This window comes from Eublepharis macularius, chromosome 1, assembly GCF_028583425.1.
Source record: "Eublepharis macularius isolate TG4126 chromosome 1, MPM_Emac_v1.0, whole genome shotgun sequence".
Lineage (NCBI taxonomy): Eukaryota > Metazoa > Chordata > Lepidosauria > Squamata > Eublepharidae > Eublepharis > Eublepharis macularius.
This window is the reverse complement of record NC_072790.1, coordinates 166061379-166089247: the sequence shown is the minus strand read 5'-3', so window position 1 is coordinate 166089247 and position 27869 is coordinate 166061379. Positions and strand designations below refer to the sequence as shown.

Sequence of the window (27869 nt, the reverse complement as noted above, 5' to 3'; positions counted from 1 at the left end):
ACCACCAGGAGACAGATTGATTGAGTCTGAAGACTCAGGAGAGAATGGAACCAGGGTTGTCTCGGCCAATATGGGGTCACCAAAATGACTGACGCCCTGTCCCTTTGGATCTTGCTGAGGACCCGTGCCAGAAGCGGGAACGGAGGAAAGACATAACACAGGGGACCCGACCAGTCTAGTTGAAATGCGTCCCCACGTAATCCTGGGCCTACGCCTCCTCTGGAGCAGTAATCTAGGGACTTGCGATTCTCCACTGTCGCAAAGAGGTCCAGCTCCGGAGTTCCCCATTTTGAGAAGATAGGGGCGAGATACTTGTCCTGGAGGGATACCCCCCCCCAGGGACCGACAGCCTCATGTTCTGAGAATCACGGCTCGGTGAAAACACCAAATTGAACCATAGTTGGAGGGGCCACATAAACAACCTGGCCAGTGGAACCACCGCCATTGTAGAGGCCATGCAACCCAACAGCATCTGGATAAATCGAACAGATTGGAAACGACACCTCTTAAGGGTAGAAATAAGCCTCTTGATTTTAGATGCACGATCCACAGGCAAGAGTTCCCCATTTTGAGAAGATAGGGGCGAGATACTTGTCCTGGAGGGACCACTCGTGGTTCTCCCTGTGGAGTCTGCTCAGGTGATCCGCCATGGAATTCTCCACTCCCGGAATGTGTACTGCGTGCAGCCACACAGCGTGATCTATGGCCCACTTCCAGAGCCTCATCGCCTCTGTGCAGAGTGCCACAGACGCCGTGCCACCTTGTTTGTTGACATAGAACATCGCCGTCGTGTTGTCTGTCAAGACTTGGACGGACTTGTTCCGCATGATATCTGAAAAGGAGATCAGTGCATATAAAATTGCCCTCAACTCAAGAATATTAATATGTTCCTTACGTTCTGACTCAGACCACAAACCAAGGGCATAAGACCCTGCACAGTGAGCCCCCCAACCAAACAGGGAAGCATCCGAGATGACAGACAGATGAGTTTGTCGAAACCCAAACTCCACCCCTCTAAACAGATGAGTATCGTCCAACCACCATTCCAAAGAGGACACCCCCCCCCTAGGGACCGACAGCCTCATGTTCTGAGAATCACGGCTCGGTGAAAACACCGAATTGAACCATAGTTGGAGAGGCCGCATAAACAACCTGGCCAGTGGAACCACCGCCGTTGTAGAGGCCATGCAACCCAATAGCGTCTGGATAAATCGAACAGATTGGAAATGACACCTCTTAAGAGTAGAAATAAGCCTCTTGATTTTAGATGCACGATCCACAGGCAAGAAGCCTGCATTTTTAACACCATCCAAGATCACACCGATGAACTGGATGGAGCGTACAGGAGTCAGTTTAGATTTTTTCTGATTAACAAAAAGTCCCAAACGCAGACATAAAGTCAGAGTGAGAGACACCTGATTAGACACATCCTCCGCAGAGTCGCCAACCAAGAGCCAATCATCCAGGTAAGGAAAAATACGACAGCCCTGGAGACGCAAATGAGCCACAACTACTGCCATACATTTAGTAAATACCCTAGGTGCAGTGGCTAGTCCAAAGGGCAAAACTTTGTATTGAAAAACACGTTGGCCATAGACAAAATGTAAAAACTTTCTGTGTTCAGGGAAAATAGAGATATGAAAGTATGCATCCTTCAAATCCAGGACTGCAAACCAAGACTGCAGGGGCAGTAAGGTCAAAACCAGTTGTAAAGTTACCATCTTAAATTTACGGATTCGTATAAACTTGTTTAAGCCCCTGAGATCCAGGATAGGTCTTAGCCCACCATCCTTCTTTTCCACCAGAAACAGGCTGGAATAGAATCCCAACCCAGCTGAGTCAACCGGAATCTCTTCTATTGCCCCTTTCTGTAAAAGAGCTGCGAGCTCCCCCAAGATCTCAGATCGAGGGGTGTCAGAAGAAAACACAGGGAGACGCAAATAAGGTAAATCAACAAATTCAACTTTATAACCAAACTGGATTATAGAAAGAATCCAAACATCTGAACAAACTGAACACCACGAATTCAAAAATGCACCAAGCCTGTCCCCAAACGTGGGGTCAGGTCCCTGTGATTGTCAGAATTGCTTGTGCAATTGGTTTTGGTCCTTGGCCTGATGCTGTTGGGAGCCAGGCTTAGGACGCTGGCCCTGCCTCCGTCTAGGAAAAGCAGACTGCGGGCTCTGATAGCTCCTGTGAGGCTGGTAAGCATACCCTTGATAGGGCTGGTAGCGGTGTTGTCTGCCACGCTGGAAGGAGCGGTAGTATGGGCGAGAAGACTGTTGCGGGGCCTGGTGCAGGACCCCATATGAACGAGCAGTCAGGCGATCAGTTCTCTTTTTTGAGAGGAATTCATCAATCTTTTCCGAAAACAGGGTGGTGCCCTCGAAAGGTAAGTCCTCCACCCGGTTCCTCGTCTCCGCAGGAAGGGCAGTCGTGCGAAGCCAGGCATACCTGTGCAACACCACAGATGAAAGAAGTGACCTGGCGGAAGTGTCAGCCATACTCCTACCAGCATTGATCTGGTGCCTAGACAGACGAACAGCCTCCTCTTGTATAACCCGAAGCAGAGTTCGCTGCTCCTCGGGAATCCTCGGGAGAAAAGACGCCACCTTCTTCCATAAGAAAAGTTGGTAGGCCGCCATCATATCCGCGTAATTCGCAACCTTGATGCCAAACGTAGCCGAAGTGTACAGCTTCCTGCCCATGGCGTCGATTTTTCTGCTATCTTTATCGGCCGGAGCCGACATAGAGCCCTGACGAGGCCGAGCCTCCATTTCCTCGGTTACGAGTGAGGACGGGGGAGGATGAACTGCAAGGAACTTCCAGGTCCAAAGCTTTAGCCATTCTCTGGAGAAGTTCGTTATAGGCTCGAAAGTCATCGGTGGGTGAAGCCTCCTCCGAGGGCCCAATCTCCCTTTCAGGTGAATCCGATAACGGGGATTTGCTGTATCAGGCACAGATCCAAGGAGATACTGCCTCCGATGAGTAACGTGTGAGATCATATCCAGCGTCGGAACCGACTCTAAACGAGGGGGACAGTGAGACCCTTCTGTACTGTCGGTCAGAATAGTACGAGCCCTCTCTGCCATAATTGCAGGTAACTGGCTCATCCCGACGCCGACTATCCCTGGACCGGCTCCGGTAGGAGCAAGGTGTGCTCCAATGATCAGATCGCTGCTCAGACCGACTCCGTTGACTCCTTAAAGAACGAACCGAGCCCAATTCGTAGGAAGTTGATCGAGGCCGACCAGATGGTGTAGGAGGCTTCTCGACCAGTGTGACATCTTCCCCTTGGGTCTCCCTTACTGGAGGGGTCTTAGATGAAGGGCGGTCAGTCGATTCTGCACGCTGCTCCTCAGGGGCAGTAGCGGATTCGGTCGGAACCGACAGGGGAGCAGTAATCAGGCTCTCCAAAACCGCCTTGTCGTGCTTTTTGGAGTGTTTATGTTTCTTCTTTTTCTTTTCAGGAACGATTCCTGTCTTCGACCTCGTAGTCGGATCCGAAGCCTTCGGATCCGAAGGGGCCTGAGAAGCCGGTGGGGTCGTCCTCGGAACCGAGGGTGTTCTACTTCCACGGGCTCCATAGGTAGGCGAGGCCTGGATAGTCGAAGAGGTCGAAGGAGGTCGACTCCGAGAAAGCTTCGGAACTGAAGTGGTCGGTTCCGACAAACTCCGAGCAGGTGCCATCCTCCCGGATCTCGACTCCGATCGACTTGGAGACGGTTGGGAGCGTAGAGTTTTAGAACCTGACGCCTCTGGAGGAGGACGAGAGGGCACAGACGTGGCAGAAGAAGATTTCGGTGGATCTTCAACAGACATCGCACGCTGCCAGAGGGAGGCATGCAGGCGATCCGCTCGCTCCGCCCTGGCCTTGGAGGTAAACGCGCGGCAATGCTTGCACGCCTGAGTGTTCTGCGTTTCTCCAAGGCAATATAAACAAATGGAATGACCATCCGACCTTGTCATCTTGCGATTACAGGTCTCACACCGCTTGAACAAGGCCATCTCCGACATCGCGTACGAAGGAAGAGCTGTAAACCTCAACGATCGGCGGCAAAAGAGAAACTGAGGGTATGTGAGGGGCGCTCCGCCTCTTAGGAGCCGTTTCAGCGGGAAAGCAGCCGCGCATGCGCACTTAGAGGCGGGAGTGCCCCCTAGTGGCTTTGAGCTATAAAAATCTCCGGTATCGGCAGGCCTGCGCATGCGCAGTCCCATGTGGGACTGCACAGGAAGACCGTAGATGAACAGTCACTTGCTCCCAAATAAGGTAGAATGGTTATTGAATGTGAGGGGTACAAGGAGAATGATCAAGCTAATCACACTTTAATGAGCTAGAACTGTTAAACATGTGGATATAAGTTGGATGCCATTTATTTAATATTTAAAGTTAAAATCCGCTTCTAATGACAGGCTATAACTCTAGGTAAGATATGCAAATTAATACAAAAGAAGAATGAGATGGCAAGCATGTGAACAGTACATCCCTTTTCACCATATATCAGGGATTATAGGTAAAAGCTTCCAGATATGCTCTGAAATCCACCATCTTTTCTTTTAGAAATTAAGCAAGGCATCTGATATATCTTTGGCTGTCGAATCACAGACCATAACACAATCTACAAGAGGACAATTTAACCTCAGATTCATACCAGAATTGGTGTTAAACTTGAGTAATAAATGTCAAACAAAAAGTGTCATCCTAAGTAGAGTTCTTAATACAGGCTATTTATTTTTGCTTTTATGGTATTGTCATTATTTGTGAGTTGCCAGGAGAAGGTCTTTGGACAGGTGGCAAATAGATTCCATAAATAAATAATCTTCTGTGTTTGTCTGAATGCTCATCTCTCCCACCAGACAAAAATTCCACAGTGTCATCACTTCCTGTGCATATTTCCTGAGATCCAATCATTCAATCACCATAGAAGTCAGCATAAACGATCTATATCAATTGTTTTGTGCTCAGTTGTACTGGTTTACTCTGCAACAACATTAGTTAACTAATGATTCATGTTAATCTGATTTACATTATTTCTCCCAAAGGATTCATATGAAACAAATACATTGCTAAATTGGAAATTCTCAAGAAAATAAATTCAACATACTCTGACCAATTTCACTCATTAAATGTCAATTAGAGTAGAGCTCCTCTAGAGAAAAAAATAGAAGTTAAAGTATTAGTTGGTTTGGATCCTATAAACAGATAATTTAGTGCTGTTCTACAGTTTTTTATACAAATACCAAGGTTTCACAATAGCCTTCCCAGCAGCAGGGAAAAACTGTAAATATAAAACATTAGAAGTTGCAAAAGTAAAGTTTAAAAGCAAGGGGATCCAGGTATTACAGGAATGTAAAATTGTCTGAGCAGAGATAGTGGCCTGATTTATCATGCTTGTCCTCAGCTGTTAAGGTGAACATACATTTTCTAAGCCCCTTTAGCCTTCTTTGAGTAGCTCAGTCCTGACAAAGGGTATGTTTTCACCAGTTATTTGTCAAAATTGTTCTTGTGCTTGGATTACTCAAATCCAAACTTCAGCATCTAGGGAAACTGCAAAACATTAATTCTGCATTAATGAAGTTAGAGTTGATGCATGCTTTATTTTAATGCAGCCTCCCATAAAGAGACTGGCATTTTCTCATCTACAGGATGAACTGTAAATTTCAAGAGGTTTTCTTCACTTGGATTTTCTTCCTGTTCTTTCAGTTGCTTTACGCACCAAAGACTACTGGATATATTATATGCAAAATAAAGTGTAACACAATATAATTCATTTCTATATTCTTCAAGCGCATTTCTGCTATGAGCATGAGGTATCAGTATTCCTCATATTCATATATTGGGCTTATATTTGAAGCTGCATCATTCACTTCTTACAAGAGCTGTTACAGCTATGATTAGCTCTGTAATATGGAGTTTCATTAAAAATATTTTTATTTACTAAAGGGCTACAAAGGTGACTAACAACACACATATAATAAAATAACATCTTAAAAACCATTAAAACCAACAAGAAACGTATCATTAAAACAATTAAAACCAGAGCTAAAATCCATTAAAAACAAAAAACAAAGCTTTGACTGGAAGGATGGATCACCAAGAGAACCTGAAACAAAACAAAAAAGTCTTCACCCATTAGTGGAAAATGCCAACAGAGAGGGACAGATGACACTCCCTGGGGAGAGAGTTCTAGAGTTTTGGTACCATAACTGAGAAAGCCATCTCCCAGGTTGCCACCTGCCTAATCTCAGAAGACAGGATCACCCAAAGATGACCGCAGTGGTTGAGAAGGCAGTTCTTCAGATATGTTGATCCCAAACCATATAGGGCTTTAAAAGTCAACACCAACCCCTTGAATTTTGCCCAGAAACAGATTGGAAACCAGCAGAGTTCTCTCAAGATTGGAATGATACGGTCCCGATGACCCACTTCAGTCAATATCCTGGCTGCAGTATTCTGCTCCAGTTGAAGGTTCTGAACACCCCTCAAGGGCAGATAGAACACACTGCAGTAATCTAATCTAGATGTACCACAGGGCACTCAATGGCCAGATCTTTTCCGCCCAGGAAAGGAAGCAGCTGGCTAACCAGTTAAAGCTAGTAAAGGTACTCCTGGTCACATCTGGGCTGGTGGCACCATACAAAGGTTTTTCACGTATTTTCCCACTATTACCAAAGGTTATTATCCCAAGCATTTCCATACCCCAAACTAAAACCAAGACTATCTTGAGACTATTTAAACAAGCAAATTGCAGATTAAACTAAGGGAAGCTTATGGATTCTTATGACAAAATTCAGTAAAATATTACCGTTGCTAGGACCAGCCAATGTTCAACAGCAAATTGCATTTAAAAGGAAACATAAATACAGTGTCTGAGAATTCAAAAATGTTCTGCTGTTTGCCAGATAAAAGAATGTATATATTTCATCTGGCAGCAAGCACAGCAGAACAAAATTTTTGAGAAGAAGGAAATTATCCTTACAGCACACTAACATCATTTTTTACCAAGTAAGGCTATAAAACTGTGGCTATAGACAATTGGATATTTGATTTTATGGAGCTGTTATTAATGTTAAAAACTTGAACAATGCTCAAAGAACATTTGAAAAAGACTCCCAAGGTACACAGATGACCACACCATCCTCAAGTGAGTTTTCCCATTTCATAGTAGTTTGGATATCTATATCCTATATCCAAGTAATAAGGTGAATTGCACCACACATAGGGTTGCCCGGTCCCTGTATCTTTCTGGTAGGAGGAGGAGACCTGGCACTTACCTTGCTGCAGTCACATGTTCTGTCTTCGTGTGCGTGCTGTGGCTCCTGCATGACAACTTCCAGAAGTGATGTCATTGTGCTGGCCATGGGAGCACTCCCATGTGGGGTCAATTCAGCCAGTTTGAACCCAGATGAAGCACAGGAGCAATCCTGCAGCTGCCACGATGAGATCACTTCCAGAGGTGACGTTGTCGCACCCCTCAGGAGAGCATGCACTGCGCATGTTCCCAGGGCACTGCGCGTGTTCCCAGGGCACCAGTGATGGGCAATTTCCAGGGGGCTCGTCATCTCCCACTGATCGCTGGCAGATTGGTGGGCAAGGGAACAAATCCCTGGGAGTTTGCCCACCACTGGCAGGCACCTGGGAGCCCCCATAACTGTAGCAAAATGATCAATTTACATGAAATGCATTCCCTTGATGTCTACAGTCTTAAGCACTTTCATTTGAGGTTGATAGTAAGCTATGAAATCAGAAGAGCAATTAAACCAAGGATAAATTAAACAACCAAGGAAAAACAGTCTCTCACAGGAAAAGTGTTTTTGCCATATATCAAAGGAATTACTGATCAGATGGGAAAGCTTATGAAAAAGCACCAACCTTCAAGCAGTATTCAGACCCACCAGAAAAATACAACAGATGCTACGATCAGCAAAAGACAGTAGAGACCCCCTCACCTCTGCAGGAGTATACAGCATACCCTGCAGCTGTGGACAAGTTTACATTGGGACCACACAGCGTAGCATCCATACAATAAAAGAACATGAAAGACACTGCAGATTTGGCCATCCGGAAAAATCAGCAGTGGCTGAACATAGCCTAACTCAAACAGAACACAGTATCCTATTCCAGGACACTAAAGTACTTGACAACACTTCCAACTACTTCATCAGATTGCACAGGGAAGCCATTGAAATCCACAAGCATAAGCACAATTTCAACAGGAAAGAAGAGACTTTAAGAATGAACAGAGCATGGTTTCCAGTACTGAAAAACACCAGGCTAACAAAATACTCTATACCCTACAATAGCCCTGCAGAGAAGATTAGCATATCAAACACCAATCCATATGCAAAAGAACCTCCTCAGGATACAGTGAAGCCTCCCGCCATTAGCATTCCACACCCTGGGAAACTCTTACAGGATGACTCAGCCCAAACCCACCTTCCTGAGTAGATATAAATGACCTGCCAACATCTTTTCCACACTGTGACACTGAGAGATCTCTGTCTTTTGGTGCTACACCTCTGAAGATGCCAGTCACAGCTGCTGGCGAAACGTCAGGAACTACAATGCCAAGACCACGGCTATACAGCCCGGAAAATCCACAACAACCATATGTTTTAACTGTCTTTCTGCTTCTAAGTGCCATATCATTGCCATTATTGAAAACAATCAACAAGGAATAATTATATTAAATTGTTACTCTAAAACAAACCTTTACACTGACTAGGATGTTGGAAGAGTCACCATAAGCATGAAAATTGTATTTTTAAAACAATACGTATGTGTTCACTAATGTATATTGAAATAAAATTTGATTTTCTATTTCATTTACTATTCTTTATATTTTAAAATGGCAGCACATTATCTATAATGGGTGAAACTTGCCATCTACCTACTGCAGAAGAGGGGTAAAATGGTCAAAGAAACAATCATATTACCTAGAAAACTAAGTACCAAGTGTCTGGCACAAGTTGCCAACAAAGTTTTTAAGCCCTGTCCCACTTATACAAACTGTTTTGTCTGACTTTACGTGTCTCCTTAATCTGCTTTCCCTGGAACAGAACCCTGTTTATGTCATTGTACTTCCTTATCCCCCAACCAGTTCTATTAGGAGCATATGCTCGACTGGCTAAATTATTGACGTAGCAGCAGTAAACAAACCATTCCTCAGCTATCATAGCTTTGTTATTGTCCCTTGAACCCTGTTGGATTCCATATAAAATATGGACCTGGACAAGCATAGATGCTGTGTTACTGAGGAAATGGAAGAAATACAAATCATGTACCAAGTGGCATACTTTGACATTCATTTTCCTGGGAATATAATCTGGTGTTCATTTTCTTTCTTCTGTACCTAATGTAGGCATTTTAAAGGCAATTTTGTAAAGAACCATTTTAAGGCAATAATCTGCTACGGGATCTTTCTCCTGCATATGAAAGCTAGAAACAAAAAATGTGTTCCCCCTAAGAACCCAAACTTAAAATTTAAAGATGCTTATATATATTAATAACATGGATACATTCTTAGACTAATATAAATATGCCCCATTGATTGATCGATTGATTGATTTACATCATTTATAGTCTGACTTTTTCACTGAGACTCAAGGTAGACTACACAGAGTGAGTCAGTACAATATCAAAGACATTGCAATATACTGTCACGGGCTGGGCCAGCCCCAGCAGGGTGGTTCAAGTCCAAACCTTAATGGCAGAGTCTGAGGGGAGTTCCAAGAGCAGAAGCCAGGTCAAACCGGTGGTCAGAGCACAAGATAACGCCAGGAGTGAGTCCAGAGTCCAAGAGCAAGGTCAGGTGCAATCCAAGGTCATTTACCGGTAGTGTCAGGTCCAAAAGCAGGCACAGGCACGGGCAAGGTTCACAGAACACGGAGTGGTTGCAGGCAATAGACACGTTGCTTCCACGCCCGGCAGTTCCTCCAGACTGGCTCTTATAGCCAGGCGTGGTTTTCAGCCAGCTGCTGGGGCTCCATCCTGACACTACTCATCATCACTCTCCAGCAGCTGGCATTGGCTCAAGAGGCGAGCACTGCGCCGTCTCTCCTGCAGTTCCAGTCTCTGGCGCTGCCTGCGGCGTTCCTTGGGCGTGGGTGAGCCTGGGGGGGTGGAGGCTCTTGGCTGCGCTGCACCTGTAGAAGTCCCTGGCTGAGCTTCCCCTGTGGTGTAGGGGCTAGAGGGTGCTGGTGTCTCAGCTGCTGGCTGCAAGCTCTGATCAGCCAGCAGCTGTTGCTCCTGATTGCTGGCTTCTGCTGAATCAGGGCTAGGGCTGGCTACACAGGGCTCCTCTTCTCCTGAGGAGTCCTGGCTGGCTACACGAGGCTCCTCTCCTCCAGAGGAGACCTCACTCTCAGACTGGGCCATGACATATACATTAATTTTGCAAGATTTAAATAAAAAGAGAAAGAGAAGAAAGGTTTAAAGGTTTAACAATGTTGGAACCGAGCATAAACAAATTCCATGACTGATATATTAACAACATAGGAACTACCCAGTAGGATGAAATTTATGGGCCTTTACTGTTTACAACAATAGTAGTGAAGACTGTGGTCCCTCCTTATCCTTTACTGATGGATTCCCTATCCCTTTACTGTTGGATCACTTGAGACCACTTCCTTATACAGTCCTCCTATCGGAGCAAAAAGCCCACTTGAACAATTCAGTTTTGCATTGTTTACAGGCCAGGAGAATGGGAGTTTTCCTAACCTCTTCAGGTAGACCATTCTCCAAAGTGGGGGCTACAACCGAGAATGCTCATATTGATTTTGCCCATGTGCAGGGTGGCACCTGCAGAAGACCCTGTTTAGATGAGTGAAGTTGCTGTGGTATAATATAGGGAGAGAGGTGGTCCCATACATATGATGGACCAAGGCCATGAACAGCTTTGTAGGTGACAACCAGTACTTGAACTTAGGGCTGCCAGGTCTCTATACCCTCCAGGGGGGGGGGGCAGTTACCATGTGCTGGAGGTGTGCTCTCTTTTTGAGCGTGCATATTCTGGCGGCCATGCTATGACAACTCTAAGCTCTCTCATCCTTGAACATGCTGATTTATCTTCTCCTTCCCCCTTTTATCCTTGAACTGCCATTCAACAGCTTTAGTGTTCTACCCTTCTGGAATATTTTCAGTTCATAACAGGCCATTTTTCAGGGCATTTTTCTTTTTAATTTGGTCCATTTACAAGGTATTATTTTTCTGCATACTTGGCAAATCAAGTGCCGGTTCAGCCATAACTCTGAGAGGCTCCTACCCTGTTTTGTCACCTATAAGGGGCAAGCCAGTTCACTATTACATATAGTTGTCATCTGGAAGTTTTAAATTTCTTCTTATGTACTCGTTCAAAAAGCAATATAGACTAGTATGGACAGAGCAAGTAAACTGAAATTTTGTTTGTAATATTGTTGGTCTTCTTGGATAAATTTGAGGCATTGGACTCATTTCAGTTGGGATTCAGGCTGAGCTATGGGACAGAGACTGTTCTGGTGGCATTAGTTGATGATCTCCTCCTGAACATAGACAAAGGCCATGCTTGTTTGTTACTCCACCTGAACCTATCTATGGCCTCTGATGCAGTAGACCATGTTATCTTGTTGAGGTGACTGGAAGCAGAAGTGGGTATCAAGGGATGTGCCTTAGACTGATTTAAATTGTTTCTCATGGAATGGACTCAAAAGGTGGCTGTCTGGGACCAACTTTCGCAGAATGGGAATTATCTTGCAGGGTTATGCACCACGTTATTCAACCTCTATGTAAAGCCTTTAGGAGAACTCATTTGTAGTTATGGAACTGGATGTTATCAATATGCAGATGACACCCAGCTCAATATCTCACTATCTAAATCACCACAGGATGCAGTAGAAATCTTAGGTAGCTGTCTGACAACTGTGGTCAAATGGCGGAAAGCAAAGAAATTGAAATTGAACCCAGACAAGACAGAAGTGATGCCAGCTGGGAAAGCAGAGATCTTGACGGACAGCATACTTTCCATAGAGTTTGTCTGACCCTTGCAGAATCAGTTAAAAGCCTAGGAGTTAAACAGGATCCTGTGCTACTGCTAGCCAAGAAAATTAAGGCGGCTGCAAAAAATGCTTTCATAAACTCAGCCTAGCCTGGAAGACGACCCCCTCCCCCGCCACTACCTCAACACGACCGACCTGGTCACCTGAATCCATGCCATGGTAACATTGAGACTTGACTAATGCACTGTAGATTGGTGTCCCCTTTAACTTAACTCAGACTCTAGTTGATGGAGAACACTGCAGCTCTGCTATTATGAACTAGGAGAACCATGAATATTACTCCCATTCTGCAGCACTCTAATGGCTTCCTATCCATTACCAAGCAGAGTTCAAGTAGGTTTTCCAAATTCCTGGGGGTTTGCACCCTTGCCCACCAATCCACCAGCAATCGGTGGGAGGTGGCAAGCCCCTGAAGGTCGCCTACCAGCGGCAGGCACCTCGGGAACATGCGCAGTGTGCGTGCTCCTAGGGAGCACTGACATCACTCCTGGAAGTGATGTTGTTGCATTGGCCGTGGAAGCCCTCACACACTTCATTTGGGGCCTCAGCAAGCTTTTATGGCAGAATAGGGATTAAAACCTGGGTCTCCCAGATCCCAATCTGACACTCTAACTACTATACAACACGCTCTCTCTCATAAAAATAAAAGATAATTCATGGAATCATGCAAAAAGAGAACTCACAGTAGGCCCACTGAAGACAGAGACTTCTACCCAGTTTTGCCATCCACAGGGTTTAATAACGGAAATGCCAGATGTATACATAAGCAAAATAAGTGCTAGCTCAGCCATCAATCTCCCTTGTTTCAGGCTGCCTATCTGCCTTTATTAAGCATCAGATGCACATTCCTTCATTCCTTATTTCACAAATTTTTTTTTTAAGCGCAAAATTACTCTGAGGACTACTGGAGAGGGTTTTATAGTAGCATTATGGGTGTCAGATGTCACTGAATTTCACAGCTTCACTACTCTGACTCATTTCATTTTGGCTTTTCCCTTGTGTGAATCCAACACCCAAATCTTTATTACTGCACCATTCTCTTGCCCTGGTTTTTTTTCTGTTAAAGGTATGCAATTTTTAACATTATTTTTAATCAACTGCATATATAAATAGCCAATGACATATAAACAATGTAAAATGGAGTAAAAGTAAAATAACTCGAGAACACAAGCAACTAAACTCAGCAACAAAGAGTTTGGCCCTTAAGTGGAAAGGTACATTTGGACTGGATACAACAAGCGCACTTCCAAACTGCCCCCAGTGCTGTATATTATGTTAAACTCCACCTTCAGTTCTCCCATTCTAAGGCCAACATTCATACCATTGCACCACAGCTACTTTCTCTTATGTTTGATCATATGCTTCCTCCTTGGAGTCAATTTAGAAAAAATCATGGAGGACGGGGTTATACAATGGCTTTTAGCTAAATGATGCTTCTGTGTTCAGAGATATGTATGGGAACTGGATGCTGAGCATGAACAGCAGAAGATGACCATCACCTTCATACTCTGCTCCCAGAAGCCAGTGATTATAGCCAAGATATTGATCTAGGTGCAATGGAAAGAGACAAGAGCTGTCAATAGAAGAGCTGGAAAGATGGAATCAGTAAAGCTAAAACTTGTGAAGAAACGGTAGCATCTGTGAGTATTCAGAGACAAAGACTGAGATATACAACTACAGAGTAACTCTCTTGGCTTGGTCAAGGCTTGGAAGGTGATCTGGAAGCACACAGTCCAAAGGCAGCAGAATTTAGACCAGCACCGGTTAAAATTCAAGAGTAGATTTTAAAAAGACAGGATATTGTGTGTCTATGTGTCAAAGTATGTCATAGAGCAGCAAGAGATACCTATCCATAAGCTGGGTAGTTCAAAATAAGCACATCAGCAGTTTGTCTTATAAAACCTAAAGAAAATGCATAGGTATGCACTGGACCAGATCTACACTGTTAAAACATGCTGCAATATATTAAATCAGAGCAGATTTTGAGCAAGAATGACTCACTGAGTTATAAAGGATTGGTGATTAGTTCTGTTAATCATACTGTTCCTTTTCTCCATTTCCTGTTACCCAACTTATCAAAAAAGTTCCAAATGCTCTGAACCAGGGTGGATAAAAAAATCAATGATTTTTAAAAACATCAAAAAATCGGATTTTTTAAATTTAAATCGGATTTTTTAATAAAATGTTTTTTGAGGAAAAATCTATCTAAAGATAGTTTTCTATTTAAGATACATTATAGTCCAAAGGTTATTATCACAAAATAAGGATTAGTTTTTAGTTATGTAGCATGAGGCTGTATATTCATGCAATGTTTAAATTTTTTGGCAAACAAATTCCATTAATCCATTCACAATGTCATGCTGTTCCAAAGGTTTCTGTAAGATCATTGGGCAATTTCTAGAAGTTATCACAGATGCTTGGTTTTACCATTGTCAAAACTGTGAATTTGTGCCTGCAGAGATTACATCTCTTCTTCACAGTAAAAAGGTTATAAAATAAACATACACAGTTGAAGAAAAGACCTTAATCCCATTGTTCCTTTGCAAATCTTTACACACAGAACCAACCCCTTACCTCTTAAGTGCTAAGTTTCAAAAAAATCAATGAATAGAAGATAGTTGAGAGTAGAATAGATCTGCACAAGAAGCTAAGTGTGAGGAGTCTTTATGTATGAAGAAAACCATAATTTAAATCTAGTCTTATTGACTAGTGATTTAAATCAAATCCACCATGCTTTGAACAGCTCAATCTACTAACAACATGATCACAAAATACAAGGAAATCAAACTTGTATACAAAATGGAAGACAAGGACTGAATCAGAATTTCTTCGGAAAGGAATTAGGTAGGGTTCCTTTTTTTATATCGAGTACACATAGCTAAGCTTATAGAAAAATGCCCTCAGGATGATGAGTAGGGCTCTCAAGTGGTAGAAATATAAAGGGACTACTTAGTTTCCTTGGACAAAGCAGTAGGAGAAAAACCATCAGAAAAATCTATTAATAAGAAGGGAAAAACTTTCTGCGTATCTATGGAATAAATGCAATAGTTGGGTGAGGATGAAATGATGCAAGGGTATTGGCAGTGTGTGTTAATGGTATATTCCTCTAAACATTACAACTGAACTATAGCCTAACCATCATTTAAAGATTACAAGGCAATTATATGATGACATCAAAGTAACGATTTTAGAAGGTATACAATTTTGTTCTACACCTATAGCTGAACTATGGAAAACCTACAGCTGTTTCATATTTGTTAGCCTTCTGCCCTCATTCTACTGAAAAAAACTGCTCCTTCTCAGTACTCACAGTTTATATACCCATCTACTTAAACCAGTTACCTTCAGTCAAGACTCATCTTCAGCTCCTAGCAGCAGCATGGAAAGTACTGAACTGCAAGCTTGTGACAGAAAGTCATGTGATATCACAATAACTGACTCTGCCTCAGGGGTAGGACAGCTCTCCACCACAAAAATTTATAGAACACTACAGGGCCAATGGGGGTGCGGGGTGGGCTGCCTGTGCCACATGGAGGGGGAAGAGAGAAAAAGTAAGGTGAGGTGGTGGTGGGGAAAGGCTCTGAACCTGCCTGCACTAAATAAATCCACCTAGTGATTTCTCATCACCATCTCACTGCTCCGCTCTGTGCATGCACCCCAGCAACAGTTCCTTTCATGACACAGTCAAAAAGGGCACCCCCCAAGAGGAGCTTGCAAGCCAGCAGGTAAGGTTCTGCGATCTGAGAGTGCAGTCACATGGACTGCCAACTTAAATGATGGATCATTTCATCTACCTATCTGATAAAGTATGCTCGGCTATAAGGCAGCCTACTGCTTTTGTTTGTTCCAAATTACCCTTCCAAAATTTACAACAAAACTGTGTAAAGATTTTGTTATGAAAATTTAATTAAAGAAATGTCCCAGACATATCTTATCTACCTATCTGCCCAGCATCTGCTCCAATTTACTTGACCTGAGAACCAGCTCTGTAATGAAGACAGTTGAGCATGGAGGCTCTGTTGCCACCCCTTCCTTTCACATCTGGCTGCCCAATTCGTCCTCATTTCACTCCCTCTCCCTTTCCCATCCAGGACATGAAGCAGTTAACATTTCCACCTCCACATCATAGTCAATCACACATGTCAATAAGGTTTCTCAAATTATTTCGTAAGAAATCTCATGAGTGAGAAACCTATTGTGTACCTATGGCTTGTGCTTGTATTTAAAGACACCTGGGGAGCAAGGAGGGGAAGAATACTAGCTGCTGGCGACAAAGAGAGTAATGAGGAATGAAATGAAGTTGGAGGTTGCAACAGGGACAGTGGTCTCAGGTAGCACTGAGTATATAAATATCTGTACAGGTTGGCACTCGTTATGTATGGTACATTGCTCCCCCCCACCACCCCAGCAGTTGAAATTATAGCAACTTCAGAGGCCATCTGTTGCCTAATGTGCAACACCACTGAACTGGCCAAGTATATATAGACAGAGTCTGAAATGCCAGCAACTAGCCTTGGAATGGTCCTAACACTCCCAGATCCATTCTTCATTCTTTGTTATCCATTCAACAAGTGGACAATGTATTAATAGGCTGTATTTTGCTCAGCAACTTCAGTTAGTAATGTAGAGAATGGTGAGGACCATAGTTGTATGCCTTTGGGGCTCATGAATTACACTTTACACAGCTATATGAAATATACAACTCACATGATTCTCTAACAGCACCCACACGTAAATTTCTCCATAAGTTTCAGTTTATTATAGCAGAGGAACTTTACTTAGGTGTTGATCTATTCTCCCAAGCATGTAAGTAAGTAATGGGCACTTTCCGACTGTCTTTTGTGGATGATCAGTGCTGACAATCAGAGCACACCAATCATCAGCAAATCCCATATCCAGAAAGCTTATTCCTATTGCCTATCATTGCTATTCAACACAGGTGACACAGCTACAAATGTGACAAAAACACAAACTATATCTGTTCTAGGAACTGTAGTAGGAAGTACTTTTACTCTCTGAGGTAATTTTTTCTTTTTGTTCTTAATTTGATGCTAACTCTGCTAGGAACAATATCTGGAAGAACCGAAAGAATCACTATTCTCTCTCTTTTGTCAAATATTTTGATTGTACTTGGAAGGACTATTCTAAGGACTCACTTGAAGGAAATCAATTGTTCAAGAGTTACTGGGATGGGAAATCCACAGGAAGAACACATTCTGATTATTCTTTTGCAGATCAACATAGTTACATGGTAATCAGCTGAACCGTTGTATCTGCAACACTGCAAATCTAACCACAATAAATTCACAAAGAAATCAAGCTTTTAAGTAAATCAGTTAAAATATAAGGAAGGAAATGAACTCTGCCTTACCAAATAAACAAACTTTGAAATCCCATTATCAAACGCATCTCTCTTGTCATATTTAACCTAAAAAGTGTACATCATTGCAGGTAGTATACCAAATAACACTACCTTTTAAATTTCTATTTGAAAAGCATTTAAAAGCTTTCACTGGGAAATAATAGTACTTTACCTTCCTTTTTTATTTCATTTCTAAGTGTTCAGTCTCCTTTCTGAACACTTGACACATAATAAATCTGTTGTGCTCACAGCAGACTCAAGGCAAGAGTTTTAAGCTGGCACCCACTTCACTCCCAGGAATGCAAAGTCAAGCAATTTCCACACAATGTCTTTCAGGAAAATTTCATCTAACTAATCTCACATTTGCTTATAAAATGTAGACCACAAACTGAAAGAACATTACTTTTCCTTCATCTTACCATATTTTTCCCATCCAATTTGTGAGTTTCCATTAAAACCTACTAAATTCCCAACGCATAGTCCCCCTACAACTTCAGCTCCAAATTCTGAAGTACTGTTATATGCTTCAGAAGAATTATCAAGAGCAGTCGAGGGATGCCCAAGAACCTATAAGACATAATGCTTACTAAGAGACCCTTCAGGAATGAGCTAAGCAATTCAGAATATGCATGAACAGATTAAGCCTCAAAAGGATTAACAAGAAGTAAAGATTCACAAGACTTACCTACTCGGAAGTTGGGTGCTGTCAAGGTGTCAGCAGCATGCCCATTTTCACTAATCAATGTGGTAGTGTTTCCTTTCTCGCAGCTGTTCTGGCAGGTGCCTTTTTTACAAGTCACCTTACAGATGCTGGGTGTAAAGACCACTTTGATACGTCCTGTGTGATTTCCCACTGGGAGTAGAGGTAAAGAGAAAAATAAAAACAAACAGATCACTTTGGTAGCCATTGATTCCTTTCAAATGCTTGGGTTTTCTTAAAAAAAAAGTAAAAGTAAAAGTTCCAAATGGAAGAGGGCAGCCTTCAGTGCTCTCTCCTCGATATCCAGTGGTGTCTCTGAAACAGGAGTAGGAAGCTTAGCAAACAGGACTCCGGGATCCACTCCAAAACCACATTTAAAGTCAAGTCACTGGAGTGGGATTAGTAATCACAATGCTGCATTTTATTCACAGTCAAAGAGCAATACCAAGGGCATGACAGCTTAAATAGCCAACCCTGACAAGCAGATGTAATGTAAAGCGACTGGCTGTTCACCTAGGGGTGAATAAACTTTTGCGTCCTCCCCTCCTGCATACTTTTCCTGTTTCTATACTTATTAAGTCACTATTTGTAGCTCAACCCCTGGAAATGTTTTAGGCATGCCGCATGTCTGAAAACATCTGTCTCAAATCTCCTGGCACCCCAGCCTGAAATGAACAAATCTTGTGACGCAGCTGCCGAGACCCTTTATTTTTTTTTCCACCGGTTCTTGGACGAGCTACACCATATGGATTTACATATTATAGGTTTACTTTGTCGTCAACTGCTAGCACTTAAACCAAGATTTTAATTGTGAAAGATTGCCAATGGATAGCTACAGGGTAAAACTGTTTCAGAGCAACACCTGTAGCTAACGGAGAGTGGAGTGGTATGGAAAGCCAGGCAAATATTCTCCTCTCCAGCATTTTAGGTTGATTTCTTCTTAGCAGACTGAAATATATACAAAATTCCTAATTTTCAAAATAATTCTATATACATGCTACTGAGCACCCATGTTTATATACACATTTCTGTATTTTTTAAAAATGCTAAACACAGATTTATGAAATTGTGTGTGTTTAACCTCATTAACAATTTAATGCAAAGATTAGTTATTAGCATTTACAGACAACATTAACAGCACATACAACTACAAAAACTGCTCAGGGTGGATTTCTTCACAAGCCATATGTTTATTTTAAGCATTCCTGGGTTGCCCCATTTTTTCCCAATCCTGCTACAATTGTGCAGAAAACACACAGGTCAGTTGTCTCATTTAGTGTATGAAAGCACTCTGGGAAAACTTCATGGGCAAAGCCTAGGAAAATGGAGAATACTTTCTGATTTCAAGATAATATAATGCTCTATTATTTTTGGCTTTTAATAAGAGGGAGTAGAAGTAAAAGTATTGTGCCAACTGATTCATCTGCAGACAGTAGCAATAAATGTTCGCCCAACAGCTGCATAGCAAATGCTTACTCTAAACAAGTAGAACAGCAAGTTTCAAGTCCAGTAGCATCTGAAAAGCCAACAAGATTTTCAGGGTACAAGCTTTCAAGAGTCAAGACTCCCTTCATCAGATACAAGTAAGAATTCCCAATTCCTACTTGTATCTGATAAAGGTAGCCTTGACTTTTGAAATCTTACACCATGAAAATCTTGTTGGTCTTTAAGGAGCTTTTAGACTCAAATTTTGCTATTCTACTACCGACCAACTCAGCTGCCCACCTAACCAAATAGTTTTTAAACTGTTACAGTATGCTTCTCTGAGTCAATATTAAAACTTGTGAATTCCTTCTCCATATATAACAGGACCACATTTGCACATTACTTGTTTGAGGGAATTTAATGTGCTTATACACCAAAAGTACTTAGAAATCACGAACAAGAAAGAAAGAAATCATGAGCACACTTCTGTCCTACCTGCATGGTTGATGGAAGCATCTTTGGGACCAATACAGGCTGTGCTCACTTAGATTGGCAGGTCTCTTCAGCCTTTCCACCTGTGGGACCCAACTTTAACCTTCAAGTGGCAGCATGTGACAGGAAGTCACATGACATCACAATCATGTGACAGAGAAACCAGCATCTCTGAACCTGCCTGTGCTAAAAAAAAATTTTCACCATTGCTGAGTGACCTTACCTTACCCTCTTGCTATTCCTCTCAACATGCATGTAAAGAGAGTCAGAAGAAGGCAAGGTACCCTTGCTATCTACATATATAGGTCTTCCAAAAAGAAGCAACAAAAACAGCAGCTATACAGTGGCTCAAATTCAGCAAATGTGCTTTATGATCCACCTGAGGGTTCCTACTCATAGGTTGAAGACCACTGCTTTAGAGTTGGGTATATTACAGCAATTACCTCATGGATGTGTACAATGGCAAAACAGAGGCCAATATATCTAGCTGTGATCACTCTAATTATAATCTCTTATGATCCAGGAAATCAAAAGAAAGGAGAATATATCTGAGGACCCCCCATCCTTCAAAGCCATTACTATCGTCTTTATTTCAATGACAGAATCAGACTGGAAAGGACAACTATCCTGTTTTTTGTCTTAAGGAAGACTTTAGAAAAAATCACAGAGGAACTGAAATTTCATCAGGCAGCTGCCCACACTTCTCTAGGCAAGCTATTTCTATAAACAAGGTTTAAAGCAGGCATACCTGAAATGTATAAAAAGAATGGATTCCACCCCATCTAGCTTAACAATTTACAGCTGAAGTAGAGCTTTCTTTCCTTTATTTGTTTAAAATAATTATATCCTGCAACATTTTGAGTCAAAGCTTAGAAGACAACTTTCAACCAATGTTCCAAAAAACATTAATAATTACCAGGCATTAGAGTGGCTAAAATTCAGCAGTGACATAACCCCCACAAAAATCAACGTATCAACTACAACAGAAATCAGAAACACAATGACAGAGCTGGATGAATAAAAAGGGTTTCACTGGGCAAACAGATATGGGAAGAGATTTCTTTAAACAAGGAACCTCTGCAGAAAAAGCCCTCTTCCTAAATGGCATCCACTTCACTACAGAGTGGGGCACACAGGAAGCACCTCTGCAGATTATCTCAACTGGAAGAAAAGTTTTGTCTGCCCTATACCTTTCCTGCTAATTTCCTGTTAATTTTTAGGGGAGCCAGATTTCAAATGCTTAAGAAAATTCTAAAAACAAACACACACACACAATTTTTATTATTTTATTTGGAAATGTCTTGATAAAAAACAGATCTTTTCTTCAAAAAACCTGTAACAATTTCTGACCTGTATTTGAATATGGTTTTGCAACATTTTTCCTGTTAGAAAGTGACCTAATTAAAACAACATGCTTAGTTGAATAACCACTATCAGGCTAGCCCAGCCTGGAAAAACTCTAGGGATCTCAACTACAATTCAGCAGTGCCACAGCATGGTTTAAACAATGTTTTTTTGCCTTTAGTGATGAGATTAAACAGTGCTGGTTTTCATAATACAGCCAAAACTCTTCATCTGGAGTACAATTCATTAATATATGACTGCTGGTAAATATGGTAGGGAAATATGTGAAACCTGTAGGCACAGGTATCTACAGTTGGAGGAGGCATATAGGTACAGGCACTAACAATTTGGGGGGAGGGGTACTTCTGAAGTGCATAATTCCAAGAGTCCACTGCTAATTCTCTTCCATCACTCATCTGCACAGCATGTGAGAGTAATACTGTAATCACACCATCTATGTGAAATAGTGAAGAGTCCAGTAGCACCTTTAAGACTAACCAATTTTATTGTAGCATAAGCTTTCGAGAACCACAGTTCTCTTCATCAGATGCCCAGTCTCACAACAGATTTTAAAATTTAACACTGTCCTTGGCAATTAAGTGTGATCTGGTAAAAGGCTCACTTTACAAATTGAATCACAGTCTGTTATGTCATAATAGAAAAAGCAAGTACAGGAATGGGGCACTTGGCAGGGTTTGAGACCAGATGGCCAAAACAGATGTTTTGGTCATACCTAGATAGGGTTATATAAGGTGAAGAAATTCTGTAAGATATCTGCATAGATCTCTTTACTTTAAAGGCTAATTGTTCAAGCAAGTGTTACAAGTAAATTTAGAATTCCATTTTCCTTGTGCATCTGATAATGAACATTTTAAATGAATTTCTTAAACTTTACAAATATTTTCAGAACTTATCTGTCTCAGAGAAAACCAGGTTATTCCTTTTTATTTCTTTATAACTGTTTTTTCTTTTTCTTTTATGCTCTTTTGTGTGTTTTTCTTTCCTTTTTTAGTTTTTTATATCTTGTTCTAAAATCTTTAATAACATTCATGGGAAAAAATCCAAATATTTTCAGAACTTATACACTTGCCCTCACAGTTACTATATGCTTTAGGACTTCAAACTATGAAGGCATTTAGCAGCCCAAGTAGGGGGTTTTTTTTCTATTTAGAGTACAACACTATTACCACAGAAGTTTTGAAACATTTTGTTAATGAAGTCACAGAAAGGCTGTTGTACTAGACTACACCCAGTCTGTGTGAAAGCAGGCAAAATGCAAGCAAGTAATTACACTACATAGCATGGAAGGCAGATTGCAACAAAGTTATAAAACTTCAGTGTATATTTCATGGCTGCATATACTTTCGAGACAAAAAAAAGAAGAAAAAGCTCCCTGGTCCAGAAGAACACAGAAATTTAGTATACTTCATTAGGAACAAAACCACTCTGTCCGTCCCCTCCACACAATGCATCTATTACAAAATGAATCTGACAGGCACTTAAATATGGAAACATGCATATGGAAAAAAGCCATGGAAAAATATCTGAGGGTTTTTTTCCAGAAAAAATTATTGTGCCATGATGTTTAAAGTGCCCTCAGAATAAAATGCAGAGGATTTTTAAAAATCACAGCCAAATAAAGTGATGGGATAGATGTGTGGACTCAAATGTGGGGTCCAGAAAATCTTGTTCAACTTTGCATATTGTGAAGAGGGGAACACTTTATATTAAATTTAGGCTACCACAATTTCAGTCATATCACTTTTGACGTCTTTTAGCTATTTGCGTTATTATGACACAGACTTTGGTAAGAGCGTCAAAATGAATAAATAAGTAAAAAAACAAAATTGATTTTATAAAAAATGTGTGTGCACACATGCATGTATAACAGGGATTGCTTGCTACTATCTGGAGTAAAATTAAAATGTGTGCTGTGATGATTGACTGCCACTCCAAATAAGAGATACAAAGCTAGTAAGATTTCTTTCATTATGTCAAACTAGAAAAGATTTTAATATTCCTCTATACTTGTGGAGGTGAAAAGTGTCCTCAAGCCATAGCTGACTTATGGCAATCCCTAGTAGAGTTTTCATGGCAAAAAACTAACAGAGATGGTGTGCCATTGCCTGCCTCTGTAACCCTGGTCTTTGCTGGAGGTTTCTCATCTAATTTACCAACCAAGGACAACCCTGCTTAGCTTCTGAGGTCTGATGAGATCAGGCTCACCACGGTTATCCAGATCAGAGTCCCTCTATACTTATACATAATATCTTATAATATCAATGTTTTTGACTTCCAATTCTACAACCAATGTGGTGTTATGGATTATTCTAAACCTAATGAGAATTTGAGTACTGTGTTCATAAGGCTATAATAATGAACTTCATAGGCTGGTGATTTTAAAAATGCAGAGTATATTTTCTTTCTACCAGAATGATCAAGAATGTGTGATCATCCAAGGGCAATGAACAGGTCTTGCCATGAGCATTTTTTCTAGGTAAGCTCAAGCTGTAACTTGGTTTGTTTCTTGTTTCAAAAGAGTAGCATACAAAGGTTAGTTTGTCAGACCCAAAAGGTCTCTTTAAGGGCACTCAGGATAACTAGATTAATTAGAAATGTATAAAATAATAATTTGTGCTTTGACAGACATCTTGTGCTTTCCTCACTTACTGTCCTAAAATATTTGGCTCAGTTGACTTGTCAGATTACAAGGAAATTCTGGCATTCCACATTAAGAATGTGATCAGTTCTAACCTTCCACACTACATGATACATCATTCTACCATAATTTATAAATTCCACTTCTTCACATACGTACATAAATACTCAGACATTTGTTTCAAGGAAATTTTACTGATATTATATTCCTTGTCTCAAAGATTTTATGAGTAATGTTTTTTCATCTGAGTCAGACAAATTAGTAAGAATTTGTTGTTCATCTATCTGCATGTGTCATATATGAGTAAATCTCATGCACAGGCAAATGAACTTGGTAGAAAGGGTTTTATGATTCATTTTTCTTCTCTTTAATATTTGATTAACCATCATGATCCTTCCCATGATCCCCTCACACAGAGCACTCAGTCTTGAATCACAGCCATTTCACATATTTAAAACAATGTATAACATGCCTGATAGTTCACAACAAGCAATACAGCTATTGTTTCTTGGCAATCATCCTTAGGGCAATAGCTGAAAAAGAGGGACCTAGCTATAAAAAGAATGAGGTAATTTCAGGTAAATACTGGAAATACTGTTTCTGCCTCAACATGCAAAAATTTTATTTTTTAATTTTAAGTCCTCAGGTGTAGCATTTTAGAAGCAATCCCGCCCCGCGCCCCCCCCCCACACACATCTTGGTGCTAGACTTCATTTGGAACTAAATACTGCTCAGTTCTAGTCTCGACATGCAGCAGAGTGAGGTAAAAGAATTCTGAGGTGACTAAACAGCCTGTACTGCTTCAGACTTTTGACAGGGAAGAGTCCCAGTTTTTAGTTCCTCAACATAAAAACTCTCTGCAAATAAAAATGTAGCATATCTTCAGTCTTGCACAGCATGATTTTTTTAAAAAGAGAAATTACTTACTTACAGGGAATTATTAATGTAGGGAAACTTTAAAAAATTTGCTTTCCCAGCAATGTGAAGTGGTGCAGCCCATTCTATCACCTCAGCACTCTTCTGCACGCACATGTAAACCAAAGTCTAAGGCATGATTTGGAACCTGAATTAATTCTGTGCTTATCTGCGCACTTCGACTTCTCTCCTCCCCCACACACTTGGAGTCAGTAACTTTTGATCTGGCAAAAATCATAGCTTTTATCTAATTGAGCATTTATGTGAGCAGAAGAATTTCCATCCATGAAGCAACATTTTCTTGCCTCCCTGTTTGTGCTGCAATCAAAATTCCCATTTCTCCCACTCCCAATGCAGTTCCAGGGGTTCTATTTTGGATTACAGCAAGAGGAGGAGGAGGAGGAAACAAGAAGGTCATGCTCCACAGATGGAAACCATTCTATCTACAGAAATGCTCAACTGAACACAAGGAGCTGCTTTATACTCAATCAGACCATTGGTCCATTAAGATCAACATTGTCTACTCACACCAGCAGCAGCTGTCTGAAGTCTCAGGCAAAGTCTTTCATATTACAGACTACCTGATCCTTTTAACTGGAAATGCTGGCAATTGAACCTAGGATCTCCTGCATGCCAATGCAATGCTCTAACACTGAGGGCGAAGTTAGACGTGCAGGTTTTTAAAGAGTAGACCCAACTCATGTTTCCGCAGCCATACAGCAGTTAAAGTTTTTACTACTCCACATGCACAGAATACTGTACATGGAGCAGAAAAAACAAGGAAAAAACCTCCCTCCCCTGCTATTTTGACATGGAAAACAGCTGGGGGGGGAGGAGCCCCTCCTCCCCCAGCGGAAGCATTCTGAGGCCATTTAGGGGCTCCTTTATTTTTAACAGCTACTCCCCAAAGCTGATGTGTATCTGGGCCTGAGCCATGCTAAGAGTTTGCCATTGCATCCTAATGGGCAAACTATGATTTAAACTTGTCTTCCAAACTAGAATTGCAAAAGAAGGAACAGTGGTTGTAATCCTGGTTTGGAGGGAAAGTTCAAACCACAGATTACCAGTTTGGATGTATTGCAAACTATAATTTGCACTGTATAAGCCACCAATTGACTCCATGTGCTAGGGAACGAGAAAAGGGAGTATGCAAAAGACTCATTCACATAAAGCCAAACCACAGAGGATAGGTCTGTCAATAGTTTTAGCTGTAACACACTGAACAGAAATTCCATGTTCAGAAGCAGTAGCCCTCTGAATATGAATAATGGGAGCTGTCAGGGAGAGTCTCTGGTCTCCACTCCTTGCTTGCAGGCCTTCCAGCAGCATATGGATGGTCACTGCAAAAAACAGAATGCTAGACTAGATAGATGACAGGTCAGACTAGCGTTCCTGCATCTATATTCTTATATTCTAAGGCCTAGGCTATAAGTAGAACGAAAGAGGTTGAGGGGAAATCTTTAAAATGTCCACTATGCAAGGTAAACAAAAAAGTCCAGTGGTGTGAAACTGAAAAACCATAAATAATCTTCACAAAATAATCGTAATCTAACATATGTACAAAAACAATTTCAAAAATAATTCCAAATGCCCTAACATTTATAAAACAATTCCTAAACACACAAACTGCAAACACAAGCTTGACAGTGCTTCAACTCCACAGATCTCATCAACTGAGTATTTAGTTTCAAAATTAAAACTATCTACATATACTCTCTATCAATAATTTATAGATGTTTTATTCACTTTTAAATTGCATTTATTTTGTTAATATTATTTATTGTGTATTAGGTTTGTGCAGATTGCTAATGGTGTACCAGTTTCAGATCAGTTGGCTTTTTTACTTTGCGTACTGGATATTTTAAATATTTCACATCCAGTTTTTTTGCTATCTTGTCCTGTTTTTTGGGTTGATTGCAGGTTTCACTTCTCCTTTTCATGTAATCCAAGCCATTAGTATTTGGAGTGCATGAAGAATCATGGAAGATAGTCAAATGGAAGATTTGTTTTCACTGACCATGAAGCTCCCTTTCTCGGTGGTCCAGGAGTGGGACAGTCCTCGCTTCTGGGATACAGCTCCTCCTCTCCAAAGGCAGTGTTAGTCAGCTAATTTGCTCCCAGAGGGGAGGGGCTTGTCCCAGGGATTGCTAGTCCATTTCCAAGACTTAACTCCCCACACTGATACCAAGAGAGAGAAACTCCCCTCAGCTAGAAGACACTGTAACTGCTTAAAAACATTAAACATCAAACCTAATACCAGTCTAGAACTAAGTGCCTGGGTTATTCTCATCAATACCTCAGACTAAAGTCCCTCCCCACAAAAACCAGAGGAAGAAGACTACAGTCTTGACTCTCCAGCAGATCCTCATACTCCCTGAAAGCTGCCCCTAAGAAATCTCAGGTGAGTAGGACTGCCGCACTCCTGGACCACCAAGAAAGTATGCTGCACAGTAAGTGAAAACAAATCATCCATTCTCTGGTATTCCTAGGAATGTGGCAGTCCTCACTTCTGGGACATAAAAAAGCAGTGTGCCCTGGGATGGGTCATCCTGCTTCCAGGCTTAGAGGGTGTATTGTAGTACCCTCCTGTCAAAGGCTGCCTCTGCAGAGGCCAACTTATCTATTCAGTAGTGCCTGGTGAAGGAGGGTACTGATTTGAGCATTTCCATTCTGAATTTTCTTGTTTGATTTGTCTGTTCAACCATTTCAGGTCCAGTATGGCCCTGACATTCCCATTCTTCTTTGGGACTATGAAGAGTACCGAGTACATCCCTTGGGTTCTGTGTTTCTGGTATCAGTTCTATGGGCCCTATGTTTAGTAGATGCTGAATGGCCTTTTCCAAAAGCTGGCGTTTTTTCTTTGACCAATTCTTTGAGATCTGTAGGAAATGTCTCAGTGGAACAGAGTTGAATTCCAGTGAATACCCATTGGTCACTGT

The 27869-nt window shown here is 41.4% G+C and overlaps 1 protein-coding gene across 10 annotated transcripts in view; it reads right to left on the bottom strand.

Annotated features, from left to right (window-relative positions):
• The window catches only part of LTBP1 (latent transforming growth factor beta binding protein 1), a 416097-nt gene that overhangs the window by 293339 nt on the left and 94889 nt on the right, over positions 1 to 27869 (bottom strand). For 8 of the 10 annotated variants that reach the window (XM_054976893.1, XM_054976903.1, XM_054976911.1 and 5 more), the window contains exon 5: positions 18081 to 18248. In XM_054976893.1, coding sequence (XP_054832868.1) covers positions 18081 to 18248 — 168 coding nt within the window. Of the gene's footprint in view, positions 1 to 18080; positions 18493 to 27869 lie in introns of those variants that run through there. The other 2 variants (XM_054976966.1, XM_054976974.1) reach the window with 2 other exon arrangements.